General features: G+C 26.5%; 6 protein-coding genes across 6 annotated transcripts; 3 read left to right on the top strand and 3 right to left on the bottom strand.

The window, feature by feature from the left end:
• Positions 1 to 792: 792 nt before the first annotated feature.
• OCT59_019345 (uncharacterized protein) lies at positions 793 to 2,055 on the top strand (the record flags this gene model as incomplete). The annotated part of the gene is made up of 4 exons (XM_025321073.2): positions 793 to 934; positions 998 to 1,450; positions 1,527 to 1,767; positions 1,845 to 2,055. The coding sequence occupies 4 exons, from the start codon at positions 793 to 795 to the stop codon at positions 2,053 to 2,055; spliced, it is 1,047 nt and encodes a 348-aa protein (XP_025169825.2).
• Positions 2,056 to 3,178: 1,123 nt separating this feature from the next.
• Positions 3,179 to 3,424, bottom strand: OCT59_019344 (uncharacterized protein; the record flags this gene model as incomplete). The annotated part of the gene is made up of 1 exon (XM_066135971.1): positions 3,179 to 3,424. One exon carries the CDS (start codon positions 3,422 to 3,424, stop codon positions 3,179 to 3,181), a length of 246 nt encoding a protein of 81 aa, XP_066005210.1.
• Positions 3,425 to 3,672: 248 nt separating this feature from the next.
• OCT59_019343 (uncharacterized protein) lies at positions 3,673 to 4,054 on the bottom strand (the record flags this gene model as incomplete). Its single annotated transcript, XM_066135970.1, has 3 exons — positions 3,673 to 3,700; positions 3,766 to 3,810; positions 3,918 to 4,054. The coding sequence occupies 3 exons, from the start codon at positions 4,052 to 4,054 to the stop codon at positions 3,673 to 3,675; spliced, it is 210 nt and encodes a 69-aa protein (XP_066005209.1).
• A 3,353-nt stretch (positions 4,055 to 7,407) lies between these two features.
• OCT59_019342 (uncharacterized protein) lies at positions 7,408 to 8,028 on the top strand (the record flags this gene model as incomplete). The annotated part of the gene is made up of 1 exon (XM_025327712.2): positions 7,408 to 8,028. One exon carries the CDS (start codon positions 7,408 to 7,410, stop codon positions 8,026 to 8,028), a length of 621 nt encoding a protein of 206 aa, XP_025169821.2.
• Positions 8,029 to 10,951: 2,923 nt separating this feature from the next.
• Positions 10,952 to 11,323, top strand: OCT59_019341 (uncharacterized protein; the record flags this gene model as incomplete). The annotated part of the gene is made up of 1 exon (XM_025327711.1): positions 10,952 to 11,323. One exon carries the CDS (start codon positions 10,952 to 10,954, stop codon positions 11,321 to 11,323), a length of 372 nt encoding a protein of 123 aa, XP_025169820.1.
• Positions 11,324 to 20,740: 9,417 nt separating this feature from the next.
• Positions 20,741 to 23,566, bottom strand: OCT59_019340 (uncharacterized protein). Its single transcript, XM_025321071.2, has 2 exons — positions 23,067 to 23,566; positions 20,741 to 22,939 (listed from the first exon to the last, which is right to left on the bottom strand). The coding sequence occupies exons 1-2, from the start codon at positions 23,317 to 23,319 to the stop codon at positions 21,510 to 21,512; spliced, it is 1,683 nt and encodes a 560-aa protein (XP_025169818.1). The 5' UTR covers positions 23,320 to 23,566; the 3' UTR covers positions 20,741 to 21,509.
• Positions 23,567 to 26,999: the final 3,433 nt, after the last annotated feature.

The following is a 26,999-nucleotide window of genomic DNA, read 5'->3' as shown; positions in this document are numbered from 1 at the left end:
CTCAATTTTTTGTGTCTAGATTTCTAAAATTATAATTTAGTGATCATCATGAAATGGATATAAATACGTTGATAAAAATATTACTTTTATAAAAATAACTCATTAATACTATTCCGAATTCCGATGACAAATTTTTACCTAAAAAAAGAGACGATAACGATATCTTAAAATCATTGAAAACCCAATTTATATAAATTTCTATATAACATTAATTTACAAATTTAGTATAATAATAGGGATAATATTTAATAATAAATCAATGAATGCTATTTTCGAAATTTTAAAAAACTTTGAATGAGGCTCATTATATCATTGTAAGTACAGTGTAGCAATTGAGACTTCATTGGAGTTATTCTCAAATAATTCATTGCTGCGCAATTCAATATTCGAAAATTCCTTGTAATGCGGGAATCATATAATATGGTATAATAAAATATAAAATTTACTTTTTTGTAATCTGGATGATCTGAAGGCGTTATCCGGTCCGGATTCAATCGGATTAGTTTACTAACTGTATATAGTTAATGTGCGGATTAAATTGTCTAATGGTCTAATGATTGACTTTCTAAGTACCATCCGTGAACGGTTAGTTTTCAGATCTGACCCGATCCGGATCGTTAAAGTTGAAATGACTATGCCTCATTTCTTCCCTAATGATCTATATGTCATTTTAAGGTATATTTTGTTCTTTAATTAAACCTTTAATGTTTCTTAGCCATCAAGTTTCATATAACCAAATGACAAATATAATATTATATAAATAACATAAAAAATATTTTTATTTCAATGAAAATGCGTCGCCTCATTTTATTTTCGGTTACAGTAATTTGTTTAGTAGGAATACTTTATTCATTTAAACTTATTAAACTTTCACCTCCTCAACAAGAAAGATCGAAATTAACAGGATCTCCAGTATGGCATGGTGAAATAGAAAGTACATAAATTAATTGCCATATAACATATATCACTCTATATCACTAATTATTTTTCTTTTTAGATTTCGATCAACAAATTTTAAATTCTGGAACATTGGTTCCAATTATGTTGATTTTTTGTTCAACGATAATATCAATAATATTTTCTTACAAGAAATCTAAATCAAAAGCTTATATATCTTATTTTATATTCCCCGATTATCCTACTACTCTTAAAAATAACCCTTCTAATATTACTACAAGATCTTTCAATAAAAAGTTAGCCTATTATTCTTTATTCGTCTTTGTTACTAGTTTGAATTATTATATTTTAGAATCGGGAAAACTTTGGTCTACTCTCAATTCACTTCATAATTTGATTGAATTAATAATTATCCTTTTTTTAACACTTGAAGGACAAATTCATAAAAATACATTTTTAGTATTTTTTGTTTGTTCATCTTATATTGTTTTAATTAATTTATTAATCACTATACTTAAATGGCCATTAGATTATATTGCTTTTAAAGCGCAAAGTATATTATTTTTTTTAATCATCTTTCAATTTTTTTTTTAACATAAAGATAAAAAATATTAACCTTTTTTTCTCAGATTTAATATTGGATTTTACACTCGTGATCTTATTCGTGAGAATTTATCTTCATACATATTATTATATAAAAGAACAAAAACCTGTATTACCTTCTCATTCGGATGATCAAGAAGAAAATACCGCGAATAAAAAGCTTAAATTTATTACTCATCCAAATCAAGTTTTATTATTACCTCTTGCTGCTCTCGTGCATGTATTTGGAATTATTGCTAGTTATGTACTTATTAATAACATTATCGGGTATGTATTTATAAAAATATCTTTTTACATGATTTATTATATTAATGAACTTTTTTTTTATTATTTTTAATAAAAAGAAATATAGCATTCTTAGTATCAACCGCGATCTCGTTTTCAATATATTCTTTCTACATTTATTTAGATACTCACTATACAACAAATACCTTCAATTCCAAAAATATTGTATTGCCTTATACTCCTACTTGGAAATTGATAATTATATTCTCGTGGTCTATTATCCTTTCTGCTGCTACGATAAGAATTATCATACATAAAAAAAGAATATAAAGATTATACGTAAATAATGCAGTTATAAATTTTTAATTTATATAATATCAATATGTTGTGATTGTCACCACTGGTGATTTTCACAACTGCGTTAGGTCTCGGTAAATTACCTCACTTCTCCATTATTTTACTTAGCCATGTATTTCTTTATGAATAAAGATCTTTATTTCGAATTTTAAGATTAATTTTTTGCTGTGTTAGCATACATTCGAAAATAAAATACTTAACTTCATAATAATAAGTTTTATACTTTTATTTATTTTAAACTATGCCTTCGCATTTTTAAACAAAAAAATATGTAAATAACATCGCTAACCTAATTTTCACAAATATCTGTTACCGATTTTGAGGCATTCTATCATATATGAATCATAATTTTTAGAGTATTATACATGTACAAATCCCTTCTTGAGTTTTCGAACTTCTTTTGATTCACTTCGAATATCAATAATCGTTGTTTCTTTAGTAACCTTTACAATCTCTTTGTATTCACCAATAATTTTATCAAATCTTCTATTATGTTCTTCCATATCCAAACCTTCTCTTAAGAACTCTCTATTGCCCATTCTAATCCTTCTATGTAAAAATCTATATATCCCTCAATTCCATAATATGAACCCACATCACATGATAGAAAATGAACATTTCCTAATGCTCGGTTCCTCTTCGATAATTATTATTATTATCATCGATAACAAGAACCCCAGATCTGATTAAATATTTATCATCATCAGAATCTGTAAATCCAATTTTCCTTTTTAAGCAAACATATTGCCATATTTTCATTTGCTCATTGGAAAGAAATCTGAGTTGGGTGCGGCACGGCAATCATCAACAGTCTCGCTGAAATCTTCTGAATTAAGATACATATAGATTTCTTTCCAAGTCAAACTTTTATTACTGCATTGCATCCTTTGTATGTTGCAATATGTGACGAACTAAACCAACATGTCCAACTGTTGCATATTTGATATACCTAATAAATTGTGAGATAATGTAGTCATCACCGAAGTTCTTGCCACAACAATCCTTAACATATGCTTCTAGCTCTTCATGAGTAAATCTGATTTCTGTAAGACCCCATGTTATTCCAAAATGGTATAGAGACAGGAGCCCGCTAGTTCTACAGAATTGTTACCAGTTCCATATGAAGCAAACATAATGACACTAAGATTTGACCCTTGAAGGCACATTTAATGACACCCCAGAATTCAACTGCAGTTCCTGTACCCTTCATACTTTCATCAGCTTTATTCACATCCTCATAGATCGTCTGAGTTTCGTCTAATATTAAAATAGATGGAACTTTTTGACACTGTCCTACCCATTCATACCATTCTACACCAACAATCTTCATAAAATGTATCATATTCGCATCTCTTTCCCACAAAAGATCCCCATAGCAATGAAACTCTTATTACTCTGAGTAGTCTTGATGAGTTAATTATTAAGTAATTCTCCAATAATTGGGCTAATGAATGCCTGGACAAGAACCACCCTCTTTTGCTCAAGTGTTTTGGCCAGACAAGACACAAAATCAGATCTTTGGTTGATGTCGGGTCAGTAAGAGAGATACCCTCAATGTTATAAGCATTCTGCTCATATTTATATAGTGACTTATATAGCGATGTACCACCAAGACCATCTAAAGAAGTTTAGGTTAAAAATATATAAGATCGCGATTAAAAATACCAGCTTACACATATGTACCTTGTCAAGGCAGATAACAAAGGTCTGTGATGATACAATATATATCTGTGATCCAGTACAAAGCAAACAGAGACAAAGGTGATCAATACATTATATAGAAAACAGAAAAGTGAAATCATCTTTTTTCGAGAAGTAAAAAAATTAGGAGATACTTACCAGTGGAGAACGGTGGCGGTTGTACGATGACACAGATGTTCTTGGAGTCACACATAGAGATGTCGCCAAAATCACTAATTGGAGTCAACTTTTCACCTCCGAGTTCTTTTATAGTAATATTTTCCTTATCCATATAACGGGAAGTGTTTTCAGTTTAACGTCGTTTGTATCGCCAGGAATATCCACCTTCCATAGGTGCATCAAAATTTTTGAAATCGTTCTTATTTTTCTCATAAATTTACTTCCTTTAGAATTGAAATGCTCATTCCTGCGCCACCTTCAACTTCAAAGGTCCAAACATTTTGGCGCCGATACTTTGTCGTATTTACGTAATTAACGAAGATAACCGACTCAGCGAGGACCGGAACCCCAATCATAACCATTATACCACACAAAAATATAACCCCTGATAATATTTTTCGAAGTATCTAGAACATTTCGTTACTCATCATGCTTCATCATTATCATATATCAACCGGTATTTGCCGATTTAATATAAATACGATATGAATCAATTGAACGGTTCATAAGTACAAACTGAAATCTTCCCACCTGAGAATATAAAAAATATACAAAATATAAAGAAAGGTCTTTATTTGATATTTTACTGAAAGGTTGATTTTTTGACCCTTGTTTTTAACTCTCGATTTTCGCGTTTGCAGATATACCACCGATTGAAACCCAGAAAAAAATATAAATTCTACGTTATGACTGAATTTTCGTGCGCAGATTTGGCACAGTTATGTTGGCCGGAATTTAAGATTATTATTATTTAATCTAATTTTAGTTTTATAGTAAAACTAGGGTCATTTGAATTCGTTTAAGCTCATTCGAATAATCGAATGACATGCACGTATAACATAATAATACCAAATACCAAAAAATCGGGGGCTATTTATAAAAAAGAATTTGGTGTAACATTAGGGTGTACCTTATCGGACTATCAAAATCTCGACAATCACTTTGTACGACTAACACAAGATCGACAACAAAATCTCGACAATCCAAACTCGATATCGTTCAAATGATTTTTCGAGATTTCGTACCAAAACCAAAGTATTGACAATTCTGCCGGTTAATGGGTCAAAAGGAATTTTTCAGATGGCATCTAAGTTCTCAGATATATAAAAATTATTACTAATATCGAGTTTCATTTTACGATCCTCCCTCATGGTAAAGTGAAAATCAATATACTTTTGTCATTGTAGAGCTACAATTTTCTAGCAATAATTTGAGTGAAAAACTGCATTGCGAGAAATAACTACAGCCACGATAAATAATTGAAGATGATGATGAGGAAGAAATTCAAATGATAGAATTATTGAGGATGATACTAATAATGATTTGCTTATGACAGATATTATGAAAGATGATTTTAGAGAACAAATTGATAAACAACCTGACGAACTTGTAGATTATGAGAATTCAGATGTTGATTTTGAAGCAATACTTGATGAGGAATTGGGACTAAATTAGTAAATTAGTAAATGTAGTATGTATATTTTGTAAAAATAAACATTATAATTAGTAAATAAATAAACATTAATTAGCAAATAAAATAAATAGTAAATAAAGAATAATTCATTTATTCATTGTTCATTTTATGATTAGTCATATTAAATAATTCATTACAATACAATCTTAAATTGTTGTTATTTTTTCTAATACTACTATCTATAAAAAATTTTTTATTATACCAAAATGAAAAAAACGAAAAAAAGAAACGAAGTTAATGTCGCTTCTTAAAAATAAATGTCAAAGAAAACTCAGAAAATCCGCCAAAAAAAAAAGAAATTTTTTTTAATTTCTTTTTTAATTAAATTATGCAAGCCTATTTACGGTATATAAATTTGAAAAGGTTACGGCACGATTTCTGCTAACCGTTCCTAAAAAAAAAGATTTTTTTTTTTAATTTCTTTTTTAATTACGATATATAAATTTGAAATTATGGTTATGGCACGATTTCCTGACAGATGATTTCCTGACAGGACATTTGCCCGACAGGTTTGGCCAAAGATATGCAGAGTTATGCACGAACACGTGATCAAACGGCCAGTCCTGTCAGAAAACGGTCCGTAAGCGATAAAAATTTACGGCATTACAGCTTACGGCATTTTATTATGGAATTATTTAGGGCATATGTTAAAATGCCGAACGTGAAATGGCATATTATCCCCTGATCGGCACCACACGGTTATGCAAATGTATTTACAGTAAAAATGAACTATTTGATTAAACTATAATAGACGGATTTGAAAATTTGAGTAATTCAGAAAGATTTGCATTTTCCAAATGAGAAAAACTTTCTTTTAATTTATTCGTAATCTCAATATTATTTCAAGTGTAATAAGTGTAATGATAATAGTTCCGATTTCCGAAGCTTTTTAAAATTTAATCATTTTTTTTAAAATCTTTTAAAATGAAAAAAAAAACCAAGCGAACAAAAATAAAATTCAACAATAAATATATTATATTTATTCACAATATACTATAAAACACTTACTATTGTGTAAATGGCAGGGGATAAATCAACTATAGATTCGAATGTGATCAGGAAATTTATTACAAATAAGTGTAACAGTTTCTTACTTCTAATAGATATTTCCGTTAAATTATTAATTTATTGTTTAAAGATATTTTATCACACGAGATTCGAATATCCGGTTGAGATTCGAATATCATGTGAGATTTGAATCATATTCAAATTTACATTTCAAAAATTTTTGAATATTCGAATCTTATAATACGCGGCGTAATGGTGAATATATTACACCAAATTTTTGTTCAAAGATTCATATGAAAATAGCATTACACCAGTATTACATCGCCGAATTGGTATAATGTGCCGTAATATTTTGGTATGGCTTGAACAGTACTTGAACCCGATGTTTATGGAAGTTCTATATTGAGTCATTGTGTCCTGTGTCCTTTGTAACTGACATTTTTAGAAGTGATCGATCTCACTAAGATGCAAATAACCATTTATCGAAAAAAGTTTTTTTAAAAAAGTTTAGTTTATAAAGAATAATACAACTTCCATAGTAATTTTTCGGCCAATCAAATCTCTTACTTTTAAGGTCCTTAATAATCACACTATAATCAAATAGGAACCTAATAAAAAATTTTAAATTCTCCCTTCATATACAAGTACTTTACCCCACTATGCTCAAAGATTTTAATTCAGGAGCTAACATATGTTTATTTTTCTTTTTATTGTTTATACCGAAAAACTTATGAAATAGATTTTTGATCGCCAAAAAATAAATTATTCTTTTTTACCCTTTCACACGTAATGTACGAAGATATATACCATTTTTAAAAACAGCAATAAGGAAAAAAATTAAGAATGACGAAAGTAAAAAGGAAATAATTAATATATTAGTCAAACTATCTTTTCTTATAAAAAGACTGTGATTTTGCTTGCTCTGAGTAAAAAATATATACATTTATAAGTAAAGAAAAACTAATTTTTTATTACAAATCATCATGAAGTTTTCTGGAATTCTTTTATTAGTCGCCCTCTCCATGGTAAATGCTTTACCGCATTCTGGATATCCAATTGCTGAATCATACCCAATTGCATCATACCCAATTGCTGAAAGATTCGAAGGGAATCCAAAAGATCTGAATAATCCAGCTGCCGAATCATATCCAATTGCTGAAAGATTCGAAGGGAATCCAAAAGATCTGAATAATCCAGCTGCCGAATCATATCCAATTGCCAAAAGATCTGAAGGGAATTCAAAAGATCTGAATAATCCAGCTGCCGAATCATACCCAATTGCCGAAAGATCTGAAGGGAATCTAAAAGATCTGAATAATCCAACTGCTGAATCATATCCAATTGCCGAAAGATCCGAAGGGAATCCAAAAGATCTGAATAATCCAACTGCCAAATCATACCCAATTGCTGAAAGATCCGAAGGGAATCCAAAAGATCTGAATAATCCAACTATCGAATCATACCTAATTGCCGAAAGATCTGAAGGAAATCCAAAAGATCTGAATAATCCAACTGCCGAATTATATCCAATTGCCAAAAGATTTGAAGGAAATCCAAAAGATCTGAATAATCCAACTGCCGAATCATACCCAATTGCATCATAAAGATCCGAATAATCTAATTATCATACTCTCTATTTTAACTAGTTAATATTTAATTAATTTTATTAAATTAATATTTTATTATTTTTATTATTCATTAGTAACAATATAATTAATAAATGTTATTCTGTTTTTATATACTGTATTAAAAAGATCGTTGCCTGAGGTGATAAATATTATACGTCACCTTAATAAAATTACGTGATCTAGCGATAATACTTTATTATATAAAAAAATATATATAACATTATCTATACATTATTATCTATACATTATCTATATCATACTTTACATTTTTCTTGCTAAACCGTTTAGGAGCATAATGTTCCTGTGAGCTATTTGTACTGTTCCTTTTGAGTATAATAAAAAAATCAATATTTATTAATTAAATATCAGCTTTATATTTTACTTTCTTATTAGCAATATCAATATAAGCTAAAGTTATCTTATTTAAATTCCTTTATTTATAATTATTTTTTAATGAATAATTTAATACTTTCTTAAAATTCTATAATATGACTATATTTCAATTTTATATATAATTTTGAATCTAAATTTTTTAAATATTATTGTAATATTTAAAAATAAATTCTAATCCATTATTATTTTGAGGCTTTTAAATAGTATATGTATTAATAAAGAGTTTATTGTATATAAATTCAATACTTTCTTATATTCCTATATTCTATTTTATAATTATCAGCATTAGTATAATATAAAATTTCTACTATTAACTTAAAAAAATAGTAGTAAATAATGCTATATAAAACTAATAAAAAACTGAATATATATAAAAACAAGTGCTATCTTTAAATATAATCATTATATATTGATAAGATTTTGTAATTAAGTAAAAATCAATGTTTCATACTTTTTAAAATAGATTTTTTTAAAACTAAATCTAAAGTAATTTCAAATATATTTAATAAAAATAATAAATTTAATGAAATAATAATAATCTATAATAATATTTCTAAGTTTTTTTTTCTTTTGATTATTAATACTATTACCAGTTATATTATAATCTTAAAAAATATAAAATGTTAATAATTTGCAATAGCAAATAATAATAAATAATAATATTGTAAAATATATATTTTATTTTATTATTAGGTTATTACTAAAATTCTTATAACTATAATTTGCATTTAAATTTTGCTAATTAGCCTAAATATAAATCAATACAATTGCTTATATACTTCTAATTCTATATCTAAATTAACCTTAATTTTATATTTTATTTTTATTTTTAACTCTACTTTGCTAAAAATGACACTTTTTTTGGCATATATTTTTAATGTTTTGGTAGTATTTTAGAAGCATTTATGTAATTATTATATTATTTTGTAATGGTAAAGTACCTTTATATTATTTTTGTAATGTATTTTAAAATAGTTTACAAATAGACAACAGAAATATTACAAACTAAATAAATTGATATTAATTTTCTATAATTACAACATTATTTTGTAATGGTAAATTATAATTGTATTATTTTTGTGATGTACTTCGAAATAGTTTATGAATAGATTACAAATAACAATAGAAATATTACAAAATAAATAATTAATAGTTACTCGGCACGAAGTGCTGAGTAACTGTTGTATTTGCAATAAGCAATATGATTGGTAGGATTTACTGAGCACAGCTCAGTAAATTTTACTGATCATATTCTTATTGCAAATACATGTAAGGCACGACAGTGCCACAGTTATGAGGTCACGTTGTGCCGAGTAACTATTTTATCAGGCTTACGTAATAGGTATTTATTATACAGCTTACTAACTGGTTGTACTAACATAAATCACCAATTAGTAAATGCCTGATAAATTGAAATACATTTTATATATTTGCAATAAATTACAATAGTTATGTATTATTTCAGAAATAAATTTCTTGAAATATATTTACAATATTTTAAATGCATATACAATTATATAAACTGTGACTTTAGCGAAAAAATCACCTGACTCTAATAGATCTGCACAAATAAATCTATTCTTTTTTTTTCACATCTTATTAAAAAATTATAATTTAATGTAATAATAAATAAATTTATTTTTTTTAAATAGTATAAAAAATACTTAAAATAAATAAATTATATTAGTGTTAATTTCTGTAAATAGTTGTAAATCTAAAAGTCAAGTAAATATAATGGTTGTAAATCAAAATTACCATCTTTTAGCTAACTACAATCATGTGATATTTACAGCCAATTTACAGCTTATGTTTATAATATTAAAACTGTTAAAGGTTGTAATTTGATATATAATAATCGTTACTCATGGCAACTAACCTTAAATTACATACTGCAATTTTATATAAACATAGGTAGAGATGCTGGGCGAAACTGAAATATTTAGTCATTTGATGAAACTGAAATAGTTTAGACATTTAAAATTAAAAGACAAAATGGCGAAATTTAATATTTCATAGTATTTCTATAGATTTTTTATAAATTTCCATAGATTTTAATTATAATAATTACTTATTAAAAAATAAATTTTTATTAAAATATAATATTTTTTAAAAAGAATGTATAAAACTATTATAAATATAATTAATTTTATATATTTTTATAATAAAACTATAATTTTATATAATTAAAATTAAAATTAAAAATTACCATTATATAGTTTACTAGTCAATAACAAAACTGAAACTAGTTGGTGACGAAACTGAAATTTTTGGCAAAAAGGATTTAGGCAGACATCACTAAACATAAGGATCATATTAAAAAAAGACTTTTTTTGATAATCATTATGTCCATTTTTTAACAGAATAATAATTTTATTTTTTTAATTTTATTGCTTCAAAAATGTTATACTTGGCTAAATATACTAATATTATTGACCTGAAAAAGGTTACTAAATGTGTTATTAACAGAAAAAGTCTTTTTGAAACCTTTAGTATTATCTTTCAGAATATGAAATTTACTTGTCCAACCGCTATTAACAACTATGTAAAGTGTATCTTATCTGCTAAAGAATATAACAATACTGAAAAATATGTTAAAGACCATAAAATTGTACTTAAAAAACTTGATATCAAGAATAATGTACAACTCACTTACTTGTTATTTACTTTTACCGCTTTTGCTAATGAATACGAAATCTTTATGAAATCTTTCATTGAGAAAACATTTCAAAAACAAGTAGCACAGTTGGAATCAACAGAATCTACTAATGATATGCCAGTACATGACTATGATGTAAAGTCTATGAATTTGAAAATTTTGGAAAATGCTGAACACCAATCAATGGTTATAGAACTTAGCAATCTAAACAATGAAAACTAATCAATAAACATGCAGATTGAATCATCAATTAACATCCAAAGAGTGTTATAAAACTTAACACCAAAGCCGTATCCTATACCCTTAAAGAAAAAGGATAGATTATTACATTTGCAGAAATGGTTTTCAGGAATTTATATGTAAACAGTAATCGTGATACCACCTAGTAATAGGTAAAAAGTAAACGCGACTAAGCATCAAGTAATAAATAGTAAAGTGCAGCTTATTAAGAAGAAATAAACTCACGCTTCTCTAAAAAAAATTCAATCAGTTATGATAGGATCATATACTCCAGTATTAAAGGATAATATCTAAGAATTAACTTTGTATAATATTCCCTCCATCTGGGCTCAACTTGATATTCTTCAACATCTGGAAAAATGGAGTCACATGATCGTTTTTAAGACAAAGAGTTAGAAGAAATATTTTACAATCACAGTCTCTATCAACTTCAACAAGTGGACTATAAGCTTATAGAATCAAGAAGTTTAAACTGCTCCTTTAAGGGTTTACTTGTTCAAGAGTATCTGGCTAATTGGAATCTTTAATAAAAAAAGAAAAGAAAATGATTTCAAATGGTAATTATAAATTTACCTGAAAATGTAATCATCTTAATGCTTTATTTATTAGACCTTTTCTAATTGCCAATTTTCTATATAAGTTGCAAGGTATTTAAAATTGTTTAGGAAAAGAATACTCACAAGCTTATCACGTATTATAAAAATTGAGCAGATTTGGATAAAATCATTGGTACTAAATTGAATTTGCCAGAATATGAAGGTTTTTGGACTCAGTATTTCTTACCCTATAAAAAGTATTATACTTAAAATATATTTAAAATATATTTAAAATATACTTAATTTAAAAATTGCAAAATACTTAAAATATATTTTTAATATATCTAAAATATACTTAAAATTATCTTAAAACATATGTCTAATATATTTAATTTTTGCCCATATACTTAAAATATATTTAAATTATATTTAAATTAAAATTTAAGTATATTATAAGACTATTATAAGTATATTTTTTATGTATTTAAAATATACTTAAAATATATTATAAAATATATTATAAGTATATTTTAAGTATGTAAAAAATATATCTATAATATACTTAAATTTTGATTTAAGTATAATTTAAGTATATTTTAAGTATTTTGGCAAAAATTAAATATATTAGAAATATATTTTAAGATAATTTTAAATACATTTTAAGTATATTATAAGTATTTCGCAATTTTTAAATTAAATATATTTTAAGTATAATTTAAATATATTTTAAAAAGTTTTTAATTATATTTTAAATATAAATACTTTTTAGAATAAGAAGTACGAAGAAACCTTCAGACCAGTCATGAAGGTAGTCAAACATAAAGCGCGGCTCCCTACTAGTTGTCACGATAATATTCTCTTACATTCTGCACAAGGCAAGTTAAAAAACCTATGGAGAAACCAAATAGCTGCGCAGATTATGGAATTCCTGGTAGCTCTAAATTCACAAACGAAATAAGCAGACATGCTCAAAATGAGATTAAAAAAAGCACAATTAACGTTGAACATAACGTCGTGTATCTTAACGATCGACCTCGACGTCACAGTCCCGAATAAGATGTTGAACAATCATGCGTACAACGTGGCAAGGAAAGCACATGACTATCTGTTTAAATTCCATCCATTAACGGAGAGTGAAGAATGGAACATACCAATAATCGGTCCAAACGCGAGACTTCGTATACCAACAAGCGCCGGAACTGCAGAAAAAAGATAAGGAACTCATTATAAGAAAAGCAGCAGCGCTCTCTGTACACAGAATTTTGCAACTCCTGAATTACGACGCGTTGAACACAGTCACATGGCAACAAATATGCGACTTTAATAGGAGACAAGCAAGAGGTAGGACTCCGAAATGGTTCGACACGTTATTAGGCCTAGTACAACAGTCATCTCAACTTAAAGACCTGTGTAAGATAAGTGTGGAGTCCTCTAACTCAGAAAGCGAGTCAGGAATGGACAGAGGAATCTCAATTAACATTCAAGCAATTAAAGATGACAAAAAAAGTTCCATCCATAAATGGCAGAAAAAAGGAGTTCGTGTATACGCAGAGGGCCAATCGATTAGTAATAGGGCAGATTGACAAAAAGGGCCGGTCAGGAAGATATACAATGCAGCATTGGGCTATTAATGCTGACAACCAGAGAGATGACAACGGAGTAATAATTATACAACGTTGCAGTGGCTGCGTATTAAATGATAAAAGTTGAACAAAGGAGGTCGCGGCTGCTATTTTAACAGGAACCGTCCAGGCCTAAGCTTGCATAAATAGGATCTCTAGTTGCCAAAACACTCTCAACACTAAAAGTATCAAAGATATTCTGGAAATTAGAAATCACCTTGAGAGACAATATATCCCAGAACGGATACCTGGCCTCATACAGATATATGACTATGATACAGCTCTCATTCAAAACACGTTATCGAATAAGGAAGCCATGATACAACACATAGCGCTATTGCATCATTTAAGGTCAATATTCAATTCATCTGACTAAGGTTGCTTGCCGAAACCTAGGGGTTTAGGCAAGATGGCGTTTCGCCGAAAAGCGAAATTCTGCCAAAACTATATTAAAGTTATATTAAAAAACTGGCGAAACTTTGGAGAAAGGCGAAACTGCCGAAACTTATTATAAATGCTGAAACTCTGCCGAAACTATAATAAATCTATAGTAAAATTTTGACGAAACTAATCGTAGGATTTTGAAGAGGTTTAGACAAGCAACCTTACATCTGACATGATTAACATATATACTGATGGTTCATTGACAACTCAGTTTAATGCGAACTTAAACACCTTTACAAAACATATGGGCACGGGTTGGGTAATACTGAATGATAAAGAGGAGGTGATACTGGAATGCAGCAGCTCAATTACAGAATGGCCTTCATCCACACGCGCAGAATTAGGAGCCATCCTATCAGCCATACTTGTCTTGCAAACAAGACAGAGAGTAAACATTTTTACAGATTCTCAAGCTGCAATAGACAGTATTAATCACACTAGAATAAATCTGACAAATGGAAAAAATAGGATTCGAGTATGGTGTAAAAGTAATAACCACAGTATAGTCAGCAGCATAATTAATCTTGTTGATAGCAAACACTTAGAGTTAAAATTAACAAAAGTTAAAGGACACTCAGGAGTCAAAGGTAATGAAGAAGCTGATAGAGTGGCCAAGAATGATACAGAAAGACTAACTTGCATTACAATTAATGACTCACAACAAACGGATTTAAAATATGACATATATTGGGATGGTAAAAGAGTTGACAGACACATTAGGAAATTTATAGATAATATATGTGAGTCCACACTAGAGGCAGCATGGTCTTTCAACCGCGCACACAGAACAACTTTTCAAGACACAACGTGTGTGATAGAAGAAAAAGTCACTTGGGCATTATTTAAAAAAAACACAGGACTTAATTGTACAACATCAACAATAAATGACAGATTTATTAAGCACTTGAAATTGACAAATAATCTACTACCAACTTTAGAGATTATGAAAGAAAAGAGATACGACTTATATGGGGATGTAAAGTGTAGAATGTGTCTTGAAGAAAATGAAGATGATGATCACATAATCTATTGTCAACAACTTAGAGATAAATGGTTAGTGGTGGCTAACAACACCAGGCATAAATGTGATCAAATGCTTAAAGACTTGCTATCACAAGAGAAATACCTCCAACTAAATCAAGAGGACACACAACAATTACTTTTGTGGAATAGAAAATTTTTTGTTCAAACAACAGATTCAAATCAAGAGTTACCTATTCCCCATGCACAATTAATGATAAAGAATTTCTTTCCAAAAGAAAAATATAGAGAAATCAAGCTTATTGTTAAGTCAGAAAAAGCTACACTAACAATTACTACCCTCCTTTTAGAAATATTTGTTAATGAATTTTATAGAATTATTTGGCAACCACGATGCAACTTAATAACAGAATAGGAACGCATAAAAGGAATCAAGAAGCAAGACTTAAGAAAGAAAATACCAGCACATCAACGTATTACATATGAACGAACCCCAACTCAACAAATAGATGGTGCTACATATGACTTAAAGGGAAGGAAAATTCTTAAACATAGTGAACAATGGTCAATTGCTCTTGGAAAAACTAGACAATATATAGATCAATTTATCAGAGAAGGAAATAGGGTGATTTGGAAGGTATATAATAATATCAAAATGTACAAATACAAATATAATTCTTCTTTTTGTTTAGAGGGTAGTGAAAGCACATACTGAAGCCATATGATAATAATGATCCTATATAATCTGATAGCTACTATAGGAGGATATAGGTGAATTTTATATTGGTGATGATTAAGGATGGTGCCGCAAATATGTAATTGCGGAATAATTGCGATTTACGGTATTGCGGAACATTGCGGATTTTTAAATCTAAAAATCCGCAAATCTACAAATCCGCAATTATCCGCAATCCCGCAAATATTCCACAAAAAAAACTTTCTTTTTTTTAATAAAATATAATTACTACTAAAAAAAAAAATATTTCTATTTATTATTAATAATAAAAGAAATTATTTTACATAAAAAAAAATTTAAAAAAACGCTGGAACCTATAGTTCCGGCGTTTTAATTAAAAAAAATTTAAAAGAAACCGCCGGAACCTATAGTTCCAGCGTTTTTACATAAAAAAAAATTAAAAGAAACCACCAGAACTTATAGTTCCAGCGTTTTAATTAAAAAAATTTAAAGAAAACGCCGGAACCTATAGTTCTGGCGTTTTTATTAAAAAAAATTTAAAGAAAACGCTGGAACTCATAGTTCCAGCGTTTTTACATAATAAAATTAAAAGAAAACGCTGGAACCTTAGTTCCGGCGTTTTTATTAAAAAAAAATTAAAAGAAAACGCTGGAACCTTAGTTCTGGCGTTTTTATTAAAAAAAAAATTAAAAGAAAACGCCGGAACCTTAGTTCCGGCGTTTTTATTAAAAAAAAACTAAAAGAAAATGCCGAACCTTAGAACCTGGCCGGTCGTTCGTTTTTACATAAAAATTAAAAGAAAACGCCGGAACCTATAGTTCCGGTCGTTTTTACATAAAAAATTCAAAAGAAAATGCCGGAACCTATAGTTCTGGCGTTTTTACATAAAAAAATTCAAAGAAAATGCCGGAATCCTATAGTTCCGCGTTTTTACATAAAAAATTAAAAGAAAATGCCAGAACCCATAGTTCTGCGTTTTTTATATAAATAAATTAAAGAAAATGCCAGAACCTGGGCTCCGGCGTTTTTTACATAAAAAAATCAAAAGAAAACGAAAACGCAACCTAGATAGCGTTTTTATATAAAATAATTAAAAGAAAACGCCGGAACCTTCAGTTCTGGCATTTTTATTAAAAAAAAATTTGAAAGAAAACGCCTTTTTGAACCTTAGTTCCAGCGTTTTTACATAAAAAAATCAAAAGAAAACGCCGGAATCTATAGTTCCAACATTTTTACATAAAAAAAAATCAAAAGAAAACGCCGGAACCTATAGTTCCGGCGTTTTTACATAAAAAAAATTCAAAAGAAAATGCCAGAACTATAGGTTCTGGCATTTTATATAGTTCCGGCGTTTTTACATAAAAAAAATCAAAAGAAAACGCCGGAACCCATAGTTCCGGCGTTTTATATAAATAAATTAAAAGAAAACGCCGGAACCTATAGTTCCGGCGTTTTTATATAAAATAATTAAAAGAAAATGCCGGAACCCATAGTTCCGGCGTTTTTATTAAAAAAAAATTAAAAAATATGCCGGAAGCAATAGTTCCAGCATTTTTGTATAAAAAACCTATTAGTTCTGGTGTTTTTTGTATGTAAGAAAACACCAAAACTGAATTGCGGAATTACGGGCTACTAACCGCAATTCAACTTCAAAATCCGCAATATTGCGGAATTTGAAAATCATTTGCGGACCCATCCTTAGTGATGATAGGGCACAGGAGCAATCTATAGGATGGGGAACTGGTTCAGAGTTTTAATAGATTAGTTATACACTTAGCAGACAATCCTGTAATTTCATATAACTAATAAACTCATCGAATTGCACTACCTTGCAAAAAAAAAAAAATATAAATACTTTTTATAGGGTTAGAGCTTCAATCTACAAATAATCCGTTATCTGTCAATCTGATCCATTTAATATCTATCACCCGTTAAACTGATCTGTCTAATAAAATACAATCCAGATATCTGTAATGATAGATTGAAGATTATCCGGATATCTTAACGGATCTATCTGGATACTTTTTAATAATCTAAATATATAAAGATTTACTATAATGTCTCCAAAGTTTAAGTGGCCAAAGAACTGAAGGATCTAACTAGTATTTTTCCTCTCAACTTTATTAATGTTGTAATTGATCAATAAAGAAAAATGGCCATAATCAGAAGCAGAACTAAAACATAGTTCACAAGGTTAGACCAACTATTACAGATAACAAGAATAAAAAGAGCAATCCTTCCAGAAAGAAAATATTTCTAAAACTATCAGGAATATGAAGAAAAGTTTAAATGGTAATGAATCTGATAAACTTACTTTATTGGCAAAAATTAAATTATTACTATAAAGACTTAAGAATTGATAGAATGACTACTCAAGCTTGGTGAACTATAGGTAAGGTGAATGGAACACTATAGTGGGACTTCGTATTTGTAGAATACTAATATTTTTTTAATTAACCCTTATTTTGATTTTTTTTTACTGACTTTTCTATTATTGCTCCTTTTATTTTTTTTGTTTGAGTTTGAGTTTTATCTGCAGTAGTAGTGAGTCTTTGGAAGCACTCATAGTGTAGACCAAAAGAAGGAATACCTATTTAAAAAAGAATACCTTTAAGTTAGATTTACTTCCCTAACTTAAGTCCTTTACTAATAATGCACACATGGTTACTTCACTGTGAGTTAGCAAATGGTATAGTTCTTAATGTTTACTTAGGATTTTTGATTAGTTTTACATGTATTGTATTAACTTTTTATATAAAATCTTAATAAAAAATTATGTGTTGCAGAAAAAAAATATATATATAAATATAGAGTTGATAAAGTGAAAACTATTCAACAACAAAAAATAAAAGAAAATATTGCTAAACTGATAGTTTTTATAATTATTATAAATAGTAATAGTAATACGAATTTAGAGAATCAAGAAAAAAATCCTATTAACTTAGAAATCTAAAAAGAAAATTCTAATACTCAGAATAATGATTCAGATAAAGAAAGTAAAAATAGTGAATTTCAGGTTTTATTAAATTGAAATAATTTAATTAATACATGGAAGCAATTATTATTACAGGAAAAAAAGCAAAGTTAAATACTACAACTGATTTATATTGTAATAATGTTATAAATATTATTGATAAATTTTTATTAAATAGAATATATCCTATATTAAATAATAAAGTTAAATGGAATATAAAAGACATTTTTATTAACGATTTAGATGACCTATTTTTTGTTAATAAAAATACTTTAAATTAACTAAATTTATAATAAAAATGAATTAAATAATTGAACTTAAGATTTTATTTATAATTATGGTAATCTAAAGTAATTTGAATAGTATATATAAGTCAAGTAAGAAATTTAAAAAAAAATTTTAAGTAATATCTGATATAAATTGAAATAACATTTAATTTTTTAATATAAAATATATTAAACAAATAGCAATATTATTTAAAAGTTTCTTTAAATATTGAAATTTTATATTATATTAATCTGTTAATAAAATTGTAAATATATTTAAAAAAATAGAAAGTTTTTATTTGCAAGTACTTTATTTAGTTTTTTTTATATTCAGTTCTTTAGTATCATATTATTACTATAATTAGAAATATTGCTAATTATTTATAAATTAAATAATAAAATTTAGTTTCTATATTTTATCTAATTAATAAATTCCAGTATTTTTTATTAAATAATAAAGTTTCTGTTTAATTTAGTATAATTGATGTATATTAAATTCTATATTTGTAATTAAGAGTCCAGTTATTGCTAAAAATGGAAGGATTCTTTTATATTAAGTATTTGTTATAGGTAAAATAGGAGGTAAATATACTAGATATAGAATTTTAATAACAATATTAAAATAAGTATTAGTAGTATTAATTATTATAATATTTTTTAAATTTTAATTATTAGATAAAATAATATTAGTTTTACTTTTTAACCAATATTTTTATTTTTTTTATATCTAATAACTATTTAATATTAAATAAAATATTTATACAATTAAATTGAATTTATAGTTAAGAAGTATAAGTTTAGTAGAAGTTTAATATATAAATTTTTTTTTATATATTAAATTTTATAAGTTTACAATAATAAGTTCAATATATATATTTTATTAGATATTTACTAATTGGTAATTTATATTAGTATAATCAGTTATTAAGTTGTATAAAAAAAAAATACCTATTATATAAGCCTGATAAAACAGTTATTCAGTAAAATATAATTTTATAATTAAAATTACTTACTTAAATCTCTCTAAAATTCTATGATTAGTTTTTCCAAGATTTTACTATAGTTTTATTGTAATTTTGGTAAAGTTTCAGCAGTTTCAGCATTTATAATAAGTTTTGTTAGGTTTTGCTTTTTTTCAGAGTTTTACCAATTTTTTTTAATAAAACTTTTATATAGTTTTGGCAAAGTTTTACTATTTTAGTATTTGACAACTTACTAAAACTCTCTAATTTTTTCAATAGCAACCTTACTTATAATTGTAATACTATGCCTTATATGTATTTGCAATAAGAATATAATCATTAATATAATTTGCTAAGTGTAGCTCAGCAAATTTCACCAATACTTGTAACCAAAACTCCTAAAGGCCTAACTATAGTTTGGACATTTTCACAATCTTTAATGTAATAGTTATATTAGAATTTGGCCAAAACTCTAAAGAATTATTTTATAGTTTTGGCCAAATTTAGAGTTGATTTTTTATCATGTTTTTGCTTAAATTAAGTTTGAAAATTTGGCCAAAACTCACATGAAAAGGTTTCAGCTAAAATATTAATTTTGGCCAAAGTTAATATAAATTATAAAAAATTCCAATCATGTGAATTCGATATGTTAAATAGAATATGTTTATCTTTATTATTATATCATCATGTTAATCAAGTATTATCATGTTATTATCATGTTAACATCCAGTATGTTCAGTATGTTACTACCCATACTTGGTGCAATTTTATACTATTTGGTATTTATTACTTGGAACGTTGCATCAAATTTATACTATTTAGACGAATTTTGTACATGTGAGAAGAATATGCTTTTTTCTTCACGCTTTTTATTTTTTATTTTTTTTCCTTCGTTTTTTTTTTAAAAAATTTGTAAAATAAAAGAAAATAACAATGAGTCAAACAACAATAATAAAGAATACTACTATAAACCTAAAAGAAATATATATACTGTAGTAAAGAAATTAAGATTTTTTTTTTAAAAAAAAAAATCCCCACCATAAATAATAAATATATAAATAAAAAAATATAAAAATAATGAATGAATATGATTAAATATAGACAAAAAAAAACAAGATTAAAATTGCCGGATCAAAATACCAATCAATGGAAAAAAGCGTGTGATTGTTGGTGGGGAAATTTTTTTTTTATGTTTATACGAAAAAAAAAATGCTATGATGTTTATATAATAATATTGCTTTAAATACAAGTGGATTGATATTTGATCCCGGTCAATATTGTCCAATGGATGATTGATACGAATAGTTTATGGTAAATGTACATAGCATCGGTTTGAAGAGACAAATTAAAGGAATTGTACATTGAAATTACATCCAGTTAAAAAACTAAAATAAGAAAAAAAAAAAAAATAATACAACCTCATCTTCCTTTAATAGATGACGAGAAAAAAAAATATAAAACTTTCATAAAAAAAAATATAAAGGTTAGGTAAAAAATTTGACATAATAAACAAAAATAATAATACATAATCGTAAAACAATATTCTAGAATATATTCTAACTATTCTTTGATTTTTGAATTGTGAAAAATATGTTTATGTTATATGGCGTTTAATTTTGAGAAAAAAAAAATGGAGTAGGGAAAGAATAAAAAAAGTTCATCTAAATTATTAACATTGTCCTAAATTCATACATCATTGGGCAAGACATCGTCAGGTCCACGGTATAGTGCCATAATTACAGCGGCTACAAGAATGAGGATAAAACGACACCACCTCCATATCTTTCTTAGGAATAGATATATAGCTCTTGCCCATCTTATCCAAAACCATTCTCGTAATCGGTTAGCTTTTTCGTTATCTACTTCGAATTCATCCAAGAAACTAAATTCATCATCTGATAAGTAATCCACCATTTCATCATCCAGTCGTGCACCATTATCTAAAAAGAATTGATTAAGGTCCTTCTCTGAAGATATTGGTGAGAAAGATGGTGAAGAAGCTCCACTTCCATTTCCTTTTTTTACATCTCTTTGAAATATCGTTAGTTCACGGAACCATTCATTCTCTAATTCTGATAGTAAAGATTTTTTTATCTTTCCACCAATTCCATTATCTTGATTATTTTGTTTTGGAGCAGCACCAAACATGGCACGCATCCCGTCAGGATCACTTAAACGTCTTAATGCATTTGACATTATACCACCACTATCAGAGATAGAATTTGCCCGTGAAGTTTTTGCAGACCACATACCAGATCGATAATTTACGACCAAAGCACGTTGTTCTTCAAGACTCTCGCTGAGTTCATTGATATATTGTTGTTGTTCATGAGTTACAAGTTGTAACCTTTCATAATCCTTTGAGGTTTCTAATAAATCATTATATTCTTTTTTAAAAGTTTCCAATTCAGTCGTTGTACGTTGTAAACGACGTTCAATTTCTACTTTTGCTTTTTCAATAAGATGATTTTGATCTTCTAAATCTTGAACTTTATGTAATAATGTCTCAATAAAATTTTCATTTTCATTTGATTTCTTGGTATATTTAAGATTCCAAAAATCAGTTTTTTGTTTTTGAATAAGACGATCATTTTCTTTTTCAAGGTCTTCCACTTTTTGAGTAGCTAACGTACAAGCTTCAATATAATGTTGAAGATCCGATTCAAGTTTACGTATCTTTGATTTATTAGATTTATCACAATCATTATATTCTCTTATAGCTTCATCAAGATGTTGTTGAAGTTCTTGATTTCGAGTCTCTAATTCTTTAATATTTTCAAGGTCCTTATAATTTAAACCCGAAGAATTTCGAGGACTTTTTCTTTTAAATGGAACTTCACTTGATGGTGAAGGTAAATCGAAAGAAGTACTCCAACCTTGAAGTGATTCAGTATCACTAATTTCATCATATTCATTTTCAGAAATATTTTCTAAAGAAGTATTTGGAGGAGCTATAGGGGCGGCATGTTTTTCAACATTTTGTATCGTGAAAGTTGCAGCTTTTGATTTGGCTCTTTGAAGATGTTGTAATTGAACTATAGCAGATTCATATTTTGATTTTAACGCGATGTTATTTTCAAGAAGACTTTTACCGATTTCGGCGGCAAGTGTAAGATCTAAAATATAATAAAAAGTTTTGATATTTTTATTAAATTGGTAATTTCACATGATATAATATTATATTGAGCAGTCACTTTCCCTTCCCACTTTATAAACGAATTGAATATAATAAAAAAAATTTACCTTTTTCTCTATCTCGTATTGTATTATAGGCTTCTTTTAGCAACGCTGTAAGTTCCGCCTGAGATCTATTACTATTCAACGTTCCCGAAAACGTTGGTGAAGCAGGTACAGAACCTTCAAAATGTCTAGACGGAGTGAATACAGGAGATGCTACATATTGAGAACTAGGAGAATCGGGACAACTAGTATTTGAATAGCTCGAAGGAATATCAACAGTTAATTTCGTTTTACGAGGCGTTTGTGGTGGAGCCATCTCTTTTTGTTTACTTAAATATTAAAGTTTTTATTACTCTACTCTTTTTTTAAGAAAAATTTAGTCGAGCTCGAATAAATATTACTTATATATATATATTTTTCTTTTAATAAAAAAAATAAATTCTTTTTTTTTTTTTTTAACGAGGAAAAAAAAAATATAATAATAAATTTTTTTGGTCAAATTTATATATAAATAAAAGGAAGGAATAATGTGTATTATATATATGTGTGTGTGTGGTGTGTATTATATATAATATATGAATGTGTCATATATATATATATATATTATATATATATAATATATAATATATAATATAATATTATAATATATGTATAATATATTTATTTATTATTTATATTATTATATATTCTAAAAAAAAAAAATTTTTTCTTCCACTACCAGCTACCAAAATAATTAAACTGTTTTCTCGTAAATTTACGGAAATACGGGAAAAAAAGTTTCGTAAGGTAGAAAAGGAGGAAAAAAAAAAAAAAAAAAAAGTGGTAAAGTTTGATACTCAGACCGGAGCTAAATTGTACTGGGTTGAAATGCTGTGTTTAGTTAAAAAAAAAAAAAAAAATAGTAGTTTACATACCTGTTCTCTCCTTGTTATCTGTTATAGTTCGATTTGAATTTTTGAATTCAAATATTAACCGATTAAATAAAAAAAAAAAGATTAATATGTTGTGTATATGTTTATATTTATTTTTTTTATATGATTGTTATAGTATAGTTATGATATCATTATGTATAAGTTGCTTCATTCTCATGTGGTTTTCGTGTGAAAATGAAAATGTAATCGGATAAGTGTGCATCACAACCCAAATAACAATAACACAAGAATGTGATGCAAAACTAAAAAAGATTTTTTTTGATTTTTTCAATCAAATAACAATAATCACCAGAAAATTGTTGCCACAAACTTTTACAACCGAAGATATTTTATGTACATCATTCCATGTGTTTCATAAACCTGTTTGATTACTTGAAATATTTAATAGTAAATCCCTGAATCCACATGCATTCCACTTAGATAACATCAATACTAGCATATATTTATATTTTATATTAAATAAGCGGGGAAAGGATTATTGGAAATAATGAACGGACAATTTTATTCTTTTTTTTTATGAGGCGTCGATGATTCGAATTGATGATCACCGAATATTTCTTATTTCGTTAAAATAAATAGTAAAAAAAGAAAAATGAAAAAAAAAATATTTGATGACTTTTCATTCTTTTTTTGTATTGGATAAATAAGGATTTACAAAAAATTTATAGGTATTTTACAAATTTGGAAGTTGAAAAACTGCGGAGAAATTATGTAAGTTGGTAAGAATAACTTTATTAGGAATAAAATTATGAAAATCAAATTTTTAATATTTGAAATTAAGAAATTTAGGAAATTTCAATAAGACGCAGGGTGAGGGAAGTTGATGATGTAATAAAAGATCGTAGAGAGAGAATTTTGAATTATTACAAATACTTTCTTGTGTTACGATCAGTGCATTCTTTTCATAATTACTAAATTTATAAATGAAATGAAAATGTAGGGAGAAAAGATACGTAATATTAAGAGAATATATATATATATAATGAAAAATGTATAGTATATAATAGAATAAGAGGGGGAAGGAGGAGTACATATAAGGAAAAAATATATAAGGAAAAAAAATATATAAGAGGTTACCTTTTTTTTTAAAAAAAAAAATAAATAAATAAAATTTCTCTCTCCTTGAGATCTTGAGATCGGGATTTTAGAATTAGCAAAAGAAGTTAATAATGGGAACAATATAATATATTATTATTATGTAATATGAAAATGATGAAAATTATGAAATTCTTATTATAATTTATTATAATTTAAATGAATATTTATTTAAATGTATTATTTATTTATTTTGAAATATATAAAAAAAATATATAAAAAAAATATATAAATATAAAATATAAAAATATAAAAAATTTATAAATTTATAAAATTTATAAATTTAAAATTTTTTTTTTTTTAACAAAAACGATAACTTTTTTATTGTAACTCCAAAAGAAAATAACAAACATTAATTAATAATTACAATAAGTATCCAAAAATATCAAGAAATTTAAATAAAATAAACAAATATACATATATTCAAAAATTGTTCTAACCAAAAAATTATTTCTTTCTTCCAATTTTATTCAAAAATTTCTTTAGATTTTTTTAAAAAAAAAAACTAAACCCCACAAAATATTTTAATGTACATTTAATTTTAAGGTTTACCCCACCCCCAAAAAAAAAAAATAAATAAAAATTTTTTTTATGCGTGAAAATAACTATTGTTGATAATATTGTTCATATTATTTGATTTAGGTCATATTTGTATATATTAAATTAATTATGTCATGTGATGAGGATTTTTACGTTTAAAAAAAAAAATTTATAAACTCTCTTAAATTGACAAAAAAAAAAATACATATAAAAATTTTCGGATATGACATCTTTACAGACTAAGCATTTTTGAAAAAAAAAAAAGTAATTAATATCTCGATCCTTTCAAATATGCCATTCTCTTGCCAGTTTGCTTTTATTACATAATTTACGATGAATGGAAAATAAATATAAATAATAATAAACAGTAAAATTGGAAAATCTGGGAAATTTATGAAATGACAAAACTTTAAATTTAAAATTTCTTTTTAATTCAGGAATTTTGAATTTTAAGGAAAGAATCTACGAATCTACTGAAAAAAAATCAAGAAATTTATTGGAATATCAAAATAATAATCAAAATTACACAAATAATAAAAAAAAAATTCTTCAAAATTCTTATTAATTCTTGATTATCGAATAATTCGAATAATTCGAAATAATAAATAATAAATATTTAAAACCTGTATATGTTTTTTTTTTTGTTCTATCTCTTGTAAAAATTTCCAATCTCATAAAAAAATTGGAATACATGAATGAAGAAGATAATCTTTAGTAATACTCATTACTCAACCTCAACGGGAAACGACGCCATATCATTGTATATATTCGGCCGTCATGTGAATTATCCAATATCCAAAAATCAAACCATCATTATCCTTATTACTTTTGTTACTTTTTGTAATTGAAGATCGGAGATTAAATAATTTTTTAGTTCAGTTAATTGTCGATCTGTGTTTTTGAGAATGGGCAAAAACGCGCCTTTTAACCGAGGTAACCGAGTTGATTTAGTATTGTTAAAAAAAAATAAGGGTAACTCAATCATAGACCAAAATAATAATAATAATATAAACAAGATTTATTACAAGTTTACCCCACAATATTTTTATATATATTATATTTGTTGATATTTATTGATTCAGTTATGTTGCAAAAATATTATTAAGGTGGTACTAGTAATATATTAATGAGGGGGGAAGAAGGATGAGGGGTGAGAAGTCTAATTTGAAGGTTATTATTAATAATTAATTTTTCACCCGATTATTAAAAAATGTTCTTATAAAAAATGGCAATTCAAATACCTTTAGCCACAACTCGAAATAAGTAATAACCGATGATTAATTAAATTAATAATATTAATAATAATAATAATAATATTATTATTATTAGAAGAAGGATACTGCGGAAAAAAGATTATACTTTGTGTCATGTTCTTATCATTTACTGATTAGTTTGATGTATGTATGTAATGTGTTGATTACCATATAAT

This window comes from Rhizophagus irregularis, chromosome 28 (assembly GCF_026210795.1).
Source record: "Rhizophagus irregularis chromosome 28, complete sequence".
Lineage (NCBI taxonomy): Eukaryota > Fungi > Glomeromycota > Glomeromycetes > Glomerales > Glomeraceae > Rhizophagus > Rhizophagus irregularis.
Note: the sequence above shows the minus strand (reverse complement) of the source record. Positions and strands in the feature narration are given on the sequence as shown.

What these genes read in the sequence shown, in the direction of transcription:
- OCT59_019340 (XM_025321071.2), bottom strand. Translation starts at nt 23,319, where the DNA reads ATGGCTCCACCACAAACGCCTCGTAAAACGAAATTAACTGTTGATATT. An exon ending in AATACGAGATAGAGAAAAAG is followed by an intron (nt 22,940 to 23,066) that starts GTAAATTTTTTT and finishes ATTATATTTTAG; the next exon opens with ATCTTACACTTGCCGCCGAA.